Source organism: Pelophylax lessonae (assembly GCF_965119305.1).
Source record: "Pelophylax lessonae genome assembly, chromosome: 4".
Taxonomy (NCBI): domain Eukaryota; kingdom Metazoa; phylum Chordata; class Amphibia; order Anura; family Ranidae; genus Pelophylax; species Pelophylax lessonae.
The window spans coordinates 89236805-89253678 of NC_138771.1; the positions used below are offsets into that span (position 1 = coordinate 89236805).

A 16874-nucleotide genomic window follows, 5' to 3' on the forward strand; every position below is an offset into this window, starting at 1 on the left:
ATTCACCACTGATCCCGTTACAGGGCACAAAATTTTTTGCACCAGGGGAAGAGAAGGAATTAGGTAAATGGATAGAAGAAGGAGAAGCACAATTAGGGGATATAGTAGAGAAGGGGAAAATTATAACCCTGGTGGAGCTGAAACAAAGGAAAGAAAACTGGAAGATAAATGAGTGGAGGTATATCCAACTAAAGCACTTCACATTGTCACTACCGCAGCCATTGAGAGATATAAACGACCTCCGCCCTTTTGAGCAATTATGTCTTAAGGATAAGATAATAAATAATATTTCGAATGTGTATAAAATACTGTTAACAATAACAAAAGAGAGAGGAATATCATTAAAAGAAAAATGGGAAAGAGACCTCGGCCCGTGTAGGAACAACAAACAGTGGGATAAGAGCCTTCAATTAGTACATAAATCCGCGATAGACACCAACACGGAGGAGATGAACTATAAATTGATCACAAGGTGGTACAACACTCCTGATAAGATGGGAAGAATTCAGGTGGAGAGTTCAAGACTTTGCTGGAGGGGATGTCAGATGGTAGGGACTATAGCCCATATATGGTGGGAGTGCCCAAAAATTAAAGTATTCTGGAGTGAAGTTATAGAATTAATAAGTAAAATTACTAAAATAGATATTCCCTTGGATCCTTGGAAATGCATGTTTCATGGAACCCATATGTCAGTGAAGCAATATAAAAAAACATTACTCCCTCACTTATTAAACTCAGCTAAGAGCTTGATTCCCTTTAATTGGCAAAAAGAAGAGGCCCCCTCCAGGAAAGATTGGCTGTTAAAAGTAGAGAAAATAAGAAAGTTGGAGCAGCTGAGGACCTGGGAGGAGGAGGAACAGGGGAATGAAGAGGAGATTTGGGATGAGTGGCAAGAGTTTAAGGACACAAGGGAATACAGAGAAATAATAGGAGTCGAATGATAAGAAGAGACGGGGGGGATAAGGAAGGGAGGGGGGAAAAAAAAAGGGGATAAAAGGTAATATGTGTAAAATGTATAAGAAAAAATTCTCCAGCGATTGGAGTGTTGTAAATAATTTTTTACCTGGAAAATTTAATAAAGAAATATAAAAAAAAAAAAAGAAATATTAAAAAATATTTAGTTATGTTAAAGTTATTGCCAAATTAACTAAGGCATACTGATGCTGCTAAATGTAGCCTGCGCATCCAGGTATTAACGACCTCTGGTCAAGCAAGGGTTAAACTACACACAAACTTTCCTGATTAAAGTGCATGTGTAACACAGATACATATGTGAGTACTATGCACCCTCTAGTGGACCTAAGTTAAGAACATATAGAAAATGCTGACTGGTGACACAATCACACAAGCAGGAAAGGAAGCCACATTCAAGTCTATATACACACACAAGCAACACATGCTCTACTTACCCAAATACTTTAGATTAATCTTTGGAGATAAAACAAATTTTCCAATGCATTTTGCGGCTTTTTCAAATAAATCAGATTTTGGATAAATGGTATAAATAGTTTGAACACATTCAAATAGAATAGCTAAAAAAAAAAAAAAAAAAAAAAAAGAAGACAAATAAATCTTAGTTTATTGTTATTTATTATTTTAAAAGCTTCATTTGGGCAAAGGGGGTAATAACTTACCATATGTGATATTATGATTTATTTCTGCTCGTCGCAAAGATTCATCCAACACATCATATATCAACTCACTGGTGCTAGAAATGCAGCAAACAACAATTACAATACTAAACATGTAAACGTATAATTAAGTCAAATAAAGATCAGATAAAAAAACCAAGACATTGGCTTAAAATAAAAAAATTAATAAATAAAAATAAAAAGACTACAGTGAGCAAATGATACCTGAAAGAAACCACTTTAAATGTTGTTGCTTTTCAGCCTAAAATGAAGACAGACCCAGTTTATGATTTATCTTGCTATATTTACTCAGTCCAACGTATAATATCCAAGTGAAAGATATAACACCATGTCAGAAAAAAAAAATGTATACAAATTAAAAAAAACAAACAGAATCAAAGTGTTGGAAAAAGGATCACCCTCTTGTGTCAGTATTTTGTTGAACCGTGCTGAAATGTCTCAACTAACCTTGCACATCTAGACTATGTAATATTTGCCCACTCTTCTTTGCAGAGCTGCTCAAGTTCAATTAAATTTGATAGTGACCGTTTGTGGACTGCAGTCTTCAAGTCATTCTGCAGATTTTCAATGGGGTTTAAGTCTGGGCTCTGACCATACCATGCAAGGACATTCCCCTTTTTCTCCTTCAGCCACTGTGTGGTCAATTTTGCTGTGTGCTTTGGGTCATTGTCATGTTGGAAGGTAAAGCTTCTTCCCATTGACAACTTTCTGGCAGAGGGAAACAGATCTTCAAGAATTTGATGGTATTTTGCCCCATCCATTTTTCCTTCTATCCTGACAAGTGCTCCAGTCCCTGCTGCAGAGAAACATCCCCATAACAGGATATTACAACCTCCATACCAGGATATTACCACCCCCATGCTTTACTGTAGGAATTGTATTATTTGGATGGTGACTTGTATTGGATTTCCGACAAACATAGTTTGGTGTTGAGGCCAATAAAATAGAATTTTTGTAAGAACTTACCGTAAAATTATTTTTCTCTGAGTCCTCTGACAGACGCAGCCTCTTCCAAGTTTCATCACTATTGGTAATGGCGCCATCTGCAGGCGCAGGCTAGGTAGTGAAACTTCAATAAAAAGCTTTAGGGGCTGTCCCTCTAGACCTTACCCTCAAGACACTTAGAGCTTACTAATCAGTTTCGTAGCAAGCAGTACAGGAAGACAAACGACCCCAAAATAGAGGGGCGGGGGCTGCGTCTGTCAGAGGACTCAGAGAAAATTATTTTACGGTAAGTTCTTACAAAAATTATATTTTCTCTTACATCCTCTGACAGACGCAGCCTCTTCCAAGTTTGATCACTATTGGGATGTCCCAAAGCAGTGCAGGTGTGAGGGGTGAGAAAAGACGCAACCAACAGAACGGTAACGTGCTAACAAGGCCATAACAAAACGTGGCCTACAGGGCAACAACAGCTCAACCAACAGGAGCTAACCCCAGAACAACAAATTCACCCCAAGAAGAGAAAACATGTCTCTTCAACAAAACGCAGCGCTCAAAACTTTGCGGCCAAAGGAAGCATCCGAGGATGCCATCGTGTCAATCTGGTAGAATTTGGTAAAAGTGTGCACAGGCGACCAGGTCGCCGATTTACACACCTGAGCCACAGAAACCTGATGGCGAAAAGCCCAAGAGGCACTTACGGCTCTAGTAGAATGTGCCCTCACAGGGAAAGGAGGCACCTGACCCTTGAGTGAATAGGCCCGAACTATAGTCTGTCTGATCCATTTTTAAATGGTTGCATCGGACACAGTCGAACCCTTCAGAGGTCCCTCAGGAAGGACAAACAGACTTCCTGGAGGATTCCGTGGTTGACAGGTAAACCCTGATCGTCCGAACCACATCCAACGAATGCAAGGCAAATTCCTTGGGATGCTTAGGCTTCGCACAAAGCGAAGGCAAAACAATATCTTCATTGAGGTGGAAGGCAGACACCACCTGAAGGAGAAAAGATTGGTTGGGTCGCAGAACAACCTTATCCCCATGAACGACCAGGTAAGGCGAATGGCAGGACAGAGCCACCAATTCAGACACTCTGCAAGCAGAAGTGATAGCCACCAGGAAAGCAACTTTCTGGGACAACACAGGCAGAGGTATTTCACTGATGTTTTCAAAGGGAGGTCGTTGCAAAACGGACAAAACCATAATCAAATCCCACGGAGGCAAGGAAGCCCTCCGTGGAGGAGCCCGATGGCACACCCCCCTGAATAAAGGTGCGAATCAGGGAATTAGTCGCCAAGGACACTGGAAGAAAATGGCCAAGGCCGACACCTGACCTGCAATCATGTCCGTTCTCCACTGCCGCAACTTGAACACCAGAGATAGCTGGAACGTGCGCCTCGGCCCAAGCAGAAACCCGGCCACTTCCATGGCCGTCCGGGCACTCCAGGTACCCCCTTGATGATCGATGTAAGCCACAGCCAAGGCAATGTCGGACTGCACCTGAAACAGGAGGTCATGCAGCCGAGGCGTCCAAGGAGCAGGCAGAGTTTGATCGCCCCGAACTCCAGAACATGGATCGGAAGGGAAGATCGACAGATTACCCAACAGGGTTGGGTGATAACCCGCTCTCAACAGGAATTCGTCCAGATACCCGAGGATTGCAATCCCCCCCCAGCGGGAACAAGGCTAACACCCTGGTCAAGCCTTGGTGAAGCCGTAGGGTACCCGGGCATCGGGAACCGGGGTGAATAAATTACCCCAAAACCTTTCCTGCCAAGGAAATGGCACCACCACTCCCTGGGAGCCCACAAACGATCCCGGAGATAAACAGAGACATGATGGAAAAGAACCTGTCTGCTGGGCGAGACCGAAATATGGGCTTGAACCCTGAACGAATTAGTTTGTGAACCCATGAGTCCTGAACCAGGGACGCCCAGGGTTCCAGAAGGCAACGCAGACTGTCCCCCACCCCCGAAGAAGGTGAGGGTGTCCCTTCATGCAGAGGATGAACCGCCCTCCGAACCGGACTGGCTATGCTCGGACTCATCCGACCAAGCCGTCTCGTCCTCTCCGGAGGCTGTGAATGGATTACCCTTTTCCCACGCCCCAGAGGCACGAAAAAGCCCTTGGTGAGCCTTGAAGAAAGGACCTCGCTGCGTGCTGGTTTTTTTTACCCTTCACGGATTGGGGCAGGAGGGTACTCTTATCCCCCATGAGACCCTTGACAATCTCATCCAAGGGGTCTCCCAAAAGGCGTTCCCCCAAATAGGGGACATCAGACACGGATTTTTTAGAGGCATGGTCTGCCAACCAGCTCTTCAGCCACACCATGCGGTGAAGTGCAATCCGCACCGCAGACAATCTTGCAACTAGGGGAGCATCGTCCAGGGCTGCGTCACACAGGTATACCATGGCCTGGGCCATTTGGTCAGTGAGCTTGATGAGATTTGGGAGGAAACTACTCTGCCACTAGGTTGCGCCTAAGCACCTTGATCCATTCCGTAACCGTCTAAGAGACCAGCACCGAAGCGAACACCGACTTGAGGAGTGAGCCCGCCACCAAGTACATGTGGCGGGAAAGTGACTCCACACGCCTATCCATCGGGTCCTTAAACACCGGGGAATCCTCCACGGGATCCACCGCAAATTTATTCAACCTGGAAATAGTGTGGTCCACTTTTGGTGACACCGTCCAGCGACTGGAAACAGGGTCCGCAAAGGGATAACGTAGAAAACGTTTAGGCACCGCTAGCATGTGCTTAACGCGACGCCACTGTTCGTTCACGATATCGTGAAACACCTCGGGACAGGGGAAAACCTGACCCGACTTCTGGGCTTTGCAGGACCCGAAGGAAACCTGCTTACCTGACAGAGTGGGCTCATCATCAATGTTCAAAGTCTCCCTACAGAGGCGAACAAGTGCTTCAACCAAAGCACGTTCCCGCGCTGCAATGGAGGACTCCTCCTCCCCGTCAGTGTGCAGGCAACCATGTCAGGCTCTGAATCAGAAGACAGAGGGCATCGGTCGTTTTTGAACATTGCCATGTGACATCATGAGATCAACTTTGGACGCCAAAGTTTCAATGGCTGCAGATAAAGAAGCTAGGGAAGGTGATCCGGATGTCCGGCAGAATTACAAAAAAAGCAACACTGGCCCTTTAAATCGTCGACTGCCGCCGGAGACCCCCTTTATAGTGTCAGAACAACTGAGTAAGCAAATTGTCTTAAGGAACAATGCCCAAAGCAGTAAAAACCCCTTATAGTGTTAGAGAGATAAAAAAAACAGACCGCTCTCCTCGCTTCTCCTGCAGCAACTGAAAAAATGGACGGAAGAAGTGACCTAATCCACTAAAGACCAAACAGCTCCCTGAGCCACACAAACATGGATGCCAATAGAAGTATATGGGGAAAATCACAGGGAAAATGGCCGCTGCCCTCACAATGCGGCTGCCCACATCCGAGATGGCGCCAAAAACGGCGAACAAAGAAACATGTATGCAAGAAAATGGCTGCTGCCCTAACTCTGATGCAGCCAGGCATGCCCTCACCCAAAATGGCGGCCGAAAAAGGGAGCCCAGGAACCCTGGCCACCGCGGGAATCCACAATAGAAAGCCCCCCCAGGACAAGGTAATAACCCTGCACCCCCCCCCCATGCAGCAGGCGCCATTAGAGCGCCCCCAGAAGGAGCAGGGAGGCAGCATCCCTCTAGACTAGCCAGGGGGGGACACCACAGAGATCGCAGCTCTGACATCCCCAGAAGTGGGCCCACATCACCCCCCCCCCCAGAGAACTGTCCCAGGGACATGGGGGGTAGCATCAGTCACCATACCAGGGACCGCGGGCACTGCTCCGACATGGCTCACCTCCCACCCTGTGTAGGGGTGCCGTCAGCCAAGAGGGGACGCTGCAACACAGGGCGTTCCAGGGTTGATGCGTCCCGGCGAAGAAAATTCCTCCGCAGGCTCATCCCCATCCGTTGGGGCACCGTCGCGGCGAGGCCTGGGTGGACCACAACTTGCGCACGCTCGTAGGCCAGGGTGGGGTACCATAAGGATCTAGATTATCCAGTGCGAAGCCCAGCCCGGCTGTCGCTTGTAGTTCTCCAGGAGGATCCCCCTGACTAGCTAGTGATAGTGAGTGAGGAAAATAAACTAAACATTTTTCAAAGAAAAAATAAAAGACTGAGACCGGAGTTCCAGCAGGGTATCCTAGGTCCTACTCCTGAGCTAGGCAGCAAGAAACTGATTAGTAAGCTCAAAGTGTCTGAGGGTAATGTCTAGAGGAACAGCCCCTAAAGGGGTGTCTAGTTAAAGCTTTTTATTGAAGTTTCACTACCTAGCCTGCTCCTGCAGATGGCGCCATTACCCAATAGTGATGAAACTTCGAACAAGCTGAATCTGTCAGAGGACGCAAGAGAAATTAAATTTTAGTCTCATCTGACCAGAACACCTTTTTCCATGAGGCCTCAGATTCTTCAAGGTGCATTTTGGCAAAGCTCAGTTGTGCCTGCATGTGTCCTTTCTTGAGGAGCGGCTTTTTTCTTGCAACCCTCCCATAAAAGCCACATTTGTTGAGAATGTGCTATTTTCACATGCACACAATGACCACTCTGTCAGAAATTCCTGAAACCGCTTCACAGTTGCTGTAGTCCTCTTGGTAGCCTCTCTGACTAGTTTCCTCCTGGCTCTTTCATCTAGTTTGGAGCAACGTCCTGATCCTGGGAAGGGTCTGTATTGTACCAAATACCTTCCACTTCTCAATAACAGACTTTTCTGTGCTTCTAAGTATTAATGAAGCCTTTCAAATATTTTTGTATCAATCTCCTGACTTGTGCCTGCCACAACTTTATCCCAAAGATCTTTTGACAGTGCCTTGTCACCGATAGTTAATGGTGTGCTTCAGTTGCACTACCAGGGACTGAAATGCTCCAGGAAAGCACTTTTCATGCTGAGCTAATCAAAATTACCACAGCTGATCAGAGTTTAAAGTCAAATGGCTTTATGTGCCATCAAGAAGGTGATTAGCTACACCTGATTGAGTTTACAAGTCATTTTTAGGAGGGGGTGATCTTTTTTCCAACTCAGTGATTCGTTTTTTTTTTTTCCTGACATGTTGACGTTCTATAAATACAGCGGGTTAAAACTGTCTGTCTTTAATTCAGGCTGCATAGCAACGAAATGTGAACATTTTAAAAGGGTTTTTTTTTTTTTTTTTTACATGACTGAAAGGCCTACACCTCTACTCCCTATAGGTGGAGATTAATAAGCTACATAAACAAGGTGAAACTCAGCACTGGAGGTCCCCTGAAGGCGGCCTATCGGCTGAAACGTGCATTGGTGAACAGACGTCACCCCTCTGCATGAAATCAGTCAGCAGCAGCTCTCTTAGAGTTACAGCGGTTTTCCATTAATTTATCAGTCTGTTTGTTCGGCGTGCTATGTAATGTTCATGGTGCAATAAATACTCTACTATTACCATCTTAGCTGGCTTCAATGTTAGCTTTCTTTGCTGCAGCTTGGATCTGTGCTGGGAGCTAGAGAGGAGACATTTTGAAGCACATTTTTTGGGGAGTGCTGATTTCATGAGGTGGTGGTTGGTGCTTCTTTACACTGGGAGGGGTCTGACAACACTGAGTTGTTGGTAGAGGAAGAATTAGAGTGCATATGTTTGGACTATACAGAACCTTTTTGCACTTTAAATCGGCACTTTTATACAAATATACATTATTTTTATTTATTATTTATACCATACTTTAGGATTAATTTACTTCTATTTCTGTTGATTTTTGCACTTTATTTGATATGCGACTATGTGCTGCATTTTGTGATTAATTGTGGATTGTGTGGCGCTGCAAGTGATTTTCTATACATCACTCTTTTCGTGCTTAATAGGGGACTGGCATGAACATATTTTATCTGCACTTCTGTTTCTCTGTCATAAGTCTAACTACTTGACCTCTGGAAGATATACCCCCCTTCATGACCAGTCCATTTTTTGCTATACGGCACTGTGTTACTTTGACGTTTGCGTGGTCATGCAACACTGTACATAAATTAAACGTATGTCCCTTTTTCCCCACAAATAAAGCTTTCTTTTTGGGGGTAATCGATCACCACTGGGTTTTTTAATACTATAAACAAAAAAGGCTGAAAATGTTGGAAAAAAAATAAATAAATAAAATTTCTTCATAAATTTAGGCATATATGTATTCTGCTACATATTTTTGGTAAAAAAAAATCCCAACAGGCGTATATTGAGTTGCGCAATAGTATCTACAAACTAAGGCATATATACTGGAATTTGTATTATTTAAAAAAAAATTTATACTAGTATTGGTGGCGACCAGCGGCTTATAGCGGAACTGCAATATTGCGGTGGTCAATCTGACACTTGACATTTTGTGGGAACCAGTAACACTAATACAGTGATCAGCGTTAAAAATATGCAATCAAAAGGGTTAAATGTGTGCCTAATCAATGTTTTTCTTTCCCTGCTTTTCAGGAAATAAAATCCATCACATTCCTGCTGACAGGACAGAGCTCGGCATTGTTTACATATGCAGAGCTCGGCATGGTTTACATATACAGAGCTCCGTCCAGCCTCCCTTCTCGACAATCGGTGGGTGCCGGCGGACATCCCTTCAACGACACCTGCTGATCGGCTTCTGCTGTGACTAAATTGAGCAGAAGCAGCGCCTGCCCCTAGGCAGAAGCGCAGACACGAGTACATATACACACGTGATTCTCCACAGAACGAACGCCCAGTAGCTGTAAATCTGCTATGGGGCGTTAGTCAAGTGGTTAACTGATGCTTTGCCAATATCTTCTTTTGTTGTATTACAGATAAAGCATAACTCTAGCCAAAAAAGTGATGAGTAGCATGGGAGAGGTTAGAATCTTTCTAATGTTGGGGGGACTACCCTCAGTTCCTGTCCTGTGTCAACAGGTTTTTGCCATAAGTGACAGAAATCTCCCCATTGGGGACACTAACCCCAGTAAAACAACTAGCCTTTGCAGACTCAACCAAAAGAAGTCTAGAGACTCATTTACATCTGGCATTTTGTGATCTCAGGAAGAAATGTAAGATTCTGCCCATGATCCTAAATTACACTGCAATATTGACGAACGCACACCACGTGTGTTTTGATGCCATTCATTTTCAAAGGCACCTAAAAGGTGGTGTGGTTTTGCCGTGATTGTCACGTGGCAGTCCGCAATAGGGGACACTTGTCACCCAAAAAGGAGCAGATGCTTCTTTTGGGTGACAAGCTTCGCACATTGTGGCAAAACCGTACCACGTTTAGGTGCCATGGTAGGTTGTGTCATTACTGCAGTGTAATTTCGGATCGCACACAGATTTGAATCGATTCTGTCCGGGATCACAAAACGCCAGATGTGAACGGTGCCTAAGGCCTCATGTACACCGGCACTTTCTGCGTTTAGCATTTCTAAACCCAGGAAAGGTCATCTGGAAGTATAAACAGCGTTTATGCCTCCCGGATCACTTTTTCCTGGATTTAGATGTTCCCGCTTTAAAACAGGTTCAGTCTTGTTTAGAGAATCTAACCGGATCCTGATTTTTCTCAATAATTGCAATTTTTCTCAATAAATGCAAATAATTCTCTGACTGGAGAAAGTGGAGAAGTGGGACTGTGACATCACAATCTCCACCTTTTTCAATCAAGATACTTAGAATTTACTGATAAAAAAAAACACAAGGTGTTCTGTGAACGGCACCTGAGCCGAGTAAGCAACCCCAATTTTATGATGCAGTGGGTAGCTGCTTGGCACAGAACCTGAAGGACAGCTGTGTACACTGTAGTATCGGCAAATACTACTGTGATTTTCCAGGACCCCACAGGTATAGCATATCTATATTTAAAAAACACACCTTGGACTTCAGCTATAAAGTGGACCCAAACTCAAAAAATGTGCCATCTAAAAAGTGAAGATCTAGAAAGGTTAAACTAAAAATATAAAAAAACAACAACTCGTATTGGAAACCTCCTGCAAAAAATGCACACGCTAACGCGATTGTGCCAAGGTACTCCTGTTAAGTAACTTCATAGCTAGATATCTGCAGTGTAAGAGCATATAATGCAATGGTACCTCTGATTGCAAATGTCATATGGAGTGAAATTTGGGGATATCATTGTGCTACTACTTCTTACAACAATAAAGGTGTACCGGAAAACCTGCAGTGATCTTCCTGCGCATAATGTTTAACGAATGTGAATATTATCCCAACAAATGCAATGAATTACAAATATATGCAAGTCATGAAAGTGCCATTCAAATAAATAGTGCCCAATTGAATAAATATATAAAAAAAAAAAAAAAAAAAAAACGTGCATAGATGAATGCCGTACAAAATTTCATGCAAATATAAAAAACTCAATATTTGATAATTAAAAGTCTAAAACTCTCCAAGTGTCTCAAAATCAAAAAATCCATTCAAAGTCCTTTTTACCACAAAAGTGCTCTGTGCTTGAATAGTTCAACACCCAGTGTCCTTCACCTTTAAAGGCCAAACAGTTACTCACCCCCAATGCAAAAACAATAGTTTGGGAGGTGACCACAAACAGTCCAATCCTTGACAGACCAGATAATCTATACTCAGCCATCTAAATGTCCACTTTCCTGATCGCATTTGGCGAGTGGATATAGCTTGAGAACGAGTTTGGGGCTGCCTCGGCAGAAGGGGGGGGGCAGGTGGGTGGGGTTGAATGAGAGCCGTTCTCCTCCTAGCAACTGGCCAGGAAACAGGGGAAGAGAGAGAAGGAGGAGAGCCAGATGGATCGCACAGAGCGGGAATTTCCCACTGTGACGCAGCTTGGATTTGAATTGCCCGGCGGCCGCTGTCAAAATCCTGCCTCCTGCACCGGCTCTTCTGATAGACAGCACACTGATCCAATGCCAGCAATATGAAGTAGTGTGACATCTATCATAGGAGCCAGTCCAGGAGGCTGTACTTTGTTTGGCAACAGCCGCTGGGCACTTCAAATATAAGCTGTGTCACAGCGAGAGATCCCCGCTCTGTGTGATTCGGTGGCTCTCATCCCTGTGATCCCCGTGAACTGATGAGACTGTAGCTGATGGGCACTGGTGAGGCTGCGCTGATGGGCACTGGTGAGGCTGCACTGATAAGCTGCACTGATGGGCACTGATAAAATTGTTGTTTATATTTTTGTAACCCAATTCTGCATAAAACATTGAACAGTGTCATTTCTTGAGATAATTTTACAAGGGCGTCTTTAGGGGTGGAATTAGGGATGGGGCAACTGGTGGCGAGTAACTCTTCAGGGCTGGCTAGTAACTCAGGACTTGAAATTCTGAGCCCTGCTATACTAATTATCTCCTCCTAAATAAAAGAGAAATGGTGCTGCACGCTGCCAAAGTGATAAATAAAATACAGTGACCTAATTTAAATTGCCCTCTAAGCAAATACAAATTGTGTTCCCACAATGATAAGTGCTGATTGATTGATTAGGCAATTGTTGACGTCAGCTGGGGAGGGAGAGAGGAGAAAGAGCCAAGCAGTCATGTGAGCGCCGGGAGACGCTCTGACATAAAGGTAGAAAATCAGCATTTTTTCTTTTATATTTAACACAGACACTGGGACACAATGTTATTTTACAGAGGGGATTGTATGGTTATACTGCAGTTATGATAGCAGCAGGAGGGCAGGGCTGGGGAATGGACAGAACTGACAGGCAGGGAGTAGAGAGGGAGAGGACGGGGGGGGGGGGGGGGGGTACGAGAGCAGAGCTGCCGATGACGAAGGCATGTAAATAGACCGCGGTGTCAGGGCTCAGCAGCTATGTTAAACTGTGGTCAGCTTACAGGTGGGAGGGCATAGCCAGGCAGATTCAGCCAGGTGTTTTAGGTTATACAAGGGGCCAAATTACACAGCACAAGCACTGTGCTGTTATTCGTGCTTTAAAAGGAACAGGATCTTTTTTTTTTTTTCTTAGGGTAACAAAACACTTTCACATGGGCTGTCAGATCAGGTCTGCCTATCAGTTTTTCAGGTGGACCTGATCAGACGCTCCATTCACCCCTATGGAGCAGCGGATGTCAGCCGTGACATGAACGCTGACACCTGTCGCGCTAACCCATCTGATCCGGCAAAACTAGATGAATGATGGACCTATTTTCCATCCATCTGGCGGATTGGATTAAAATTGACAGGTGGTCCGTTTTCACCCGATTTCCCCATAGGGAGAGCAGGATCCCCCGCTGAGTAAGCGGAGACGCCATTGTGAAAGGGGCCTTCAAGTCTTCATGATTCTGCTTCAATTAAGGTTTGAGATTTCTGCTCCTTTCCTGCTGCTACCCAAATATCCCTACACCAGTGATCAGATTACCAGCCATCATAGGGGCATCTCTGACATGTCCAAAGTCCTGCTTCACTACCAAGATGGCCACCTCCACAAAGAGATACAGTTTGAAAGAAGACATGGGTAATCATTTATGGGGAAAGGATCAGCTGCAGGGAGACCACAGGCAATACTGGTGCCTAGTCCTTTGTTCTCTGTTCTTTCCGGACAGAGCTTTCACAGCACAGGTCATCTTTAAGTAAGTAATGTAGTCAGCTGTGCTCAAAGTCATATCAAAATAATTCCAGCAGTCTGTTTGATGATACATAAATAAGTTTTACCTGGGATCATCCTTTCCTAATAGTCTCAGTATCCGTAAGAGTTGAATTTGAAGCCAAGGTGCTGGAACACTGTGGTAATTAAAATCTACAGGTAACTTTCCTCCAACCACCTGTTTCAAAATTGTGACAAACGAGCCTGTCAGGTCTTTGTATCCAGATGGGTTGTCCTGTGTAACAGAAATAAACATGCAAGAGTTTACAAATGAGAAGCGCATTTAAACTAGTTAGTTACCATTGGTAACAGTATTTCAGTTCTAGCTGTGAATATGTTTTTACCTTGATTGCCTGCAGATAAATGTGTAAAGAGGCAGCCATGACTCCTGCATCCCGATCACACAGAGCTTTCCGAAATTTCTCCTGTATGTGTTGTACTTGTGTAGGCGCAATCATATAAAATTTATACAACGCCAATACTGCCTTTCTTCTCACAATCTCTCTAGAAAATAGGATTTTATAAAGAATAAACGTTCCAAGACTGATATCTATACACATATTTTATATTTAACAATACTTTAACAGCAACAATAAACTTCGCAAGCTATATCTAAAGTGCAACAATTTACAGGTCGTCTAATCAGGTTCAGGACTAAACTGAGTACCTAGAGAGGTCAATGCATAAAAATTAACTAATACAAATTTAAAAAAAAAACATATTACGGGGCTATAGGGATATAAAGAATATGTTCTAGAACTACATTTTCTGTAGTGGATTTGAGCAGATAAAACTCAGAATGAACAGCAGCTAAATCCAGCAGCCATAGTATATGATTCCCCCATGTGACTAGCTTGTCTCCAAATACCATAGTATTAATACAGCCTCCTAGTTGGCTCCAAGTGATTATGGTATTATTCTATCATGGCCAGTATGACTATGAACCCAGTAGATGAGCATTTTGGAGAGAAGTGTAAATGGTACGAAAATTGTACATCTCTGGCTGTGATAACAATTCTAATCATTTTATTGAGGAAATGTGTTCATTTTATTGAGGGTAAAACCAACTTTAGGCTCAATTCACGCTTGTGCAACTCCAAAGTTGTGCACATCTAGAGCACAATTTTTACTTTATGCAACTCTGGATGGATGGGATTTGGATGTGACTTTGGCTCTGACCAATGCACAACAGTTGCTTGCATTCAGGTCTGCCTTTTGAGGGTTTGCAGTCTATAGCACTCAAGTCACACTAAAGTAGTGCAGGAACCTTTTAAAAGTCACAAATATTTGAATGATTGTCATTGAAAAACATGGGGTATAGCCAAGGCCATTCGTTGGCATGATAAGATACGATAGTGAGCACAATACCTTTTTCCATAGGCCTTGCGCTCCAATACCTTTTTGTATCGTTAGCATTACTTGAGATTCTAATTAATATTATGTTATTACAGCGATGTTTGTAACTGTATAAAATAGCTTATAAAAAAAAAAACAACCCCCAAAAACACTGGGTGCGTCTTGTCATGCAACTATTGTCCAAAAGATGCATGACAAGTTGCACAAGTGTGAATGGAGCCATTTTGTTCCAGGACATGCACAAATACTCCACCCAACTACCTCAAAGGGTCCTTTTACACGGAGCGGACCGTATTTTCCTCCGCTCCGGCACTTTTTTTTTTTTTTTTTACAAACACGGATAACACTTGTGTCATCCGGTCCGTATGTCCGTTTATCATCCCATCAGTTTGCAGAGGATAAACGGAGATAATGTATGTCAATGGGATTGCGGATGCCAGCGGATGACACTGCTGACATCCGTTTTTGCGTCCGTTACGTTTTTTTAAACGGAAGAAAAATAGGGTTCTCTTCTGTTCCTAAAAAGGGAACTGATAGGAAAGGACGCAAATCAGATGTCAGCGGATGGTCATCCGCAATCCCATTGACATGCATTATGTCAGTTTTTCATCCGCCCCTGTAAAAGGACCCCAACACATTTTGACCCTTGCTGGGACTTAATTGGGTTTGATAGATGCAGCTTGGTGCAGTGTTTGGACATTTGCTGGGATAATAAAGTTGGTTTTAAACTTCATGAAAGTGATGTTTGGCTCTGCGCACACAGTTTGTGGTGCACGGGAGGAGAACTGTGCACTTTTGGCTGGACTTAAAGACAGCAGCAGAGTGGCTTCAAATTAATAGTGAGTAGCTCATTTTACCAAGGTATTATGTATTTTGCACACACAATTACTGCAGTACAGTGGCTAAGTGGTTAGCACTTTCACCTAGCAGCACTAGGGTCGTCGGTTCGAATCTCAACCACAGCACTACCTGCCTGCAGTTTGTATGTTCTCCCTGTGACTGTGTGGGTTTCCTCACACACTGCAAAGACATGCTAGTAGGCTCATTTCTAAATTGGCCCTAGTATGTGAATCGGGGACCTTAGACTGTAAGCTCCTTGAGGGCAGGGACTGATGTGAATATAAATTGACAGCGCTATACAAGTACCTGTAATAAATAAAACCTTAGGATCTCATTCTGTAGTCTCTGTAGCTTCTAATATTTATCTACTTTGTATAAATTCAGTCTATGAAAATAAATTGTACCAATAGTAGAACTACAGAATACAACATGAAAAGAGAAAATGGCTAGTAGCTTGATCAATTTATCAAATAGGAGAAAGCAACAAAAGCTATTCTACTCCGCAGGATAAATTATACATTTAAGCTAGAGATTACTTGATGTAATTCACACCTCTATCTCACATTACAGCTTTGCATAATATTTTACATTTATCACCAACTACAGCATCTAGGATTAAACTTGACATCTTGCTACCAATAACATAATCACACTTTGCACAATAGACATATTAACAAGCAAAATATATAGTAGGGTTCACACTGGCTGCTTTGTCAAGTGGTGACTTCTGACAGTCTGATCGGATTTAGTGTACTTGTACTATACGAGTTCAACTTAAAACCATGTTAGCTGTGAGTTTAACACATGCCACTCACTTCTTTGATTTCACATACATATACTGTCTTACAGGTAGAGCAGTTGGGATACTGGAAAAGCAAGTCAAATCGCATGCCAAATCAGAGCCCATTGCCGGCAATGTCACTGTCCGAATTGGTGCAACCCTGACTTTGTGGCGCCGCACTGATTCCCAAAAGTAGTTTCTGCACGACTTTTGGTGACTTCAGGGTGATTTCAATAGACATCTGTGCATGAACCCGTACAGATGCCCTGTCAAATCGCCCCCGAAGTTGCACTGACATGCGAGTTTGAAATCGTGCGCGCTCAGCTGAATGATTTCAAACCCGCCTCAGGGTGAAGCAGTGCCGTTGACGGCAATAGGCTCAGATTTGACATGCGATTCAACATGACAAATCGCATGCCAAATCGGCACAATGTCAACAGGGCTTAATGTTCCATGAACGATACCCTGAGACAGACTGCAAAATGCAGTGCTTTTGCCAGAATCGTTATGTGAACAACCATGCGATGCAATTAGGTGTGGAGAAAAAAAAAGGGTCCTACAACATTTTGGTGCAAATGTGATGCAATTTGAGCCATACAAAACATATAGCTCAAATCGCATCGCAGACATCACATGTGATGTGCACAGGAATGCGGTGCATTTTTGGTGCAAATCACATGCAGTGTTCAGCATGCACCAGTGTGATAAAAG

The 16874-nt window shown here is 43.6% G+C and overlaps 1 protein-coding gene across 1 annotated transcript in view; it reads right to left on the reverse strand.

The window, feature by feature from the left end:
- AP4E1 (adaptor related protein complex 4 subunit epsilon 1) overlaps positions 1-16874 on the reverse strand; it is a 118117-nt gene that overhangs the window by 68420 nt on the left and 32823 nt on the right. The window contains exons 6-9 of the mRNA XM_082255970.1: positions 13531-13690; positions 13255-13421; positions 1635-1708; positions 1410-1532 (exon numbers count right to left, since the gene is read on the reverse strand). Of these exons, the coding sequence (XP_082112096.1) occupies positions 1410-1532; positions 1635-1708; positions 13255-13421; positions 13531-13690 (524 nt within the window). The remainder of the gene's footprint in view (positions 1-1409; positions 1533-1634; positions 1709-13254; positions 13422-13530; positions 13691-16874) is intronic.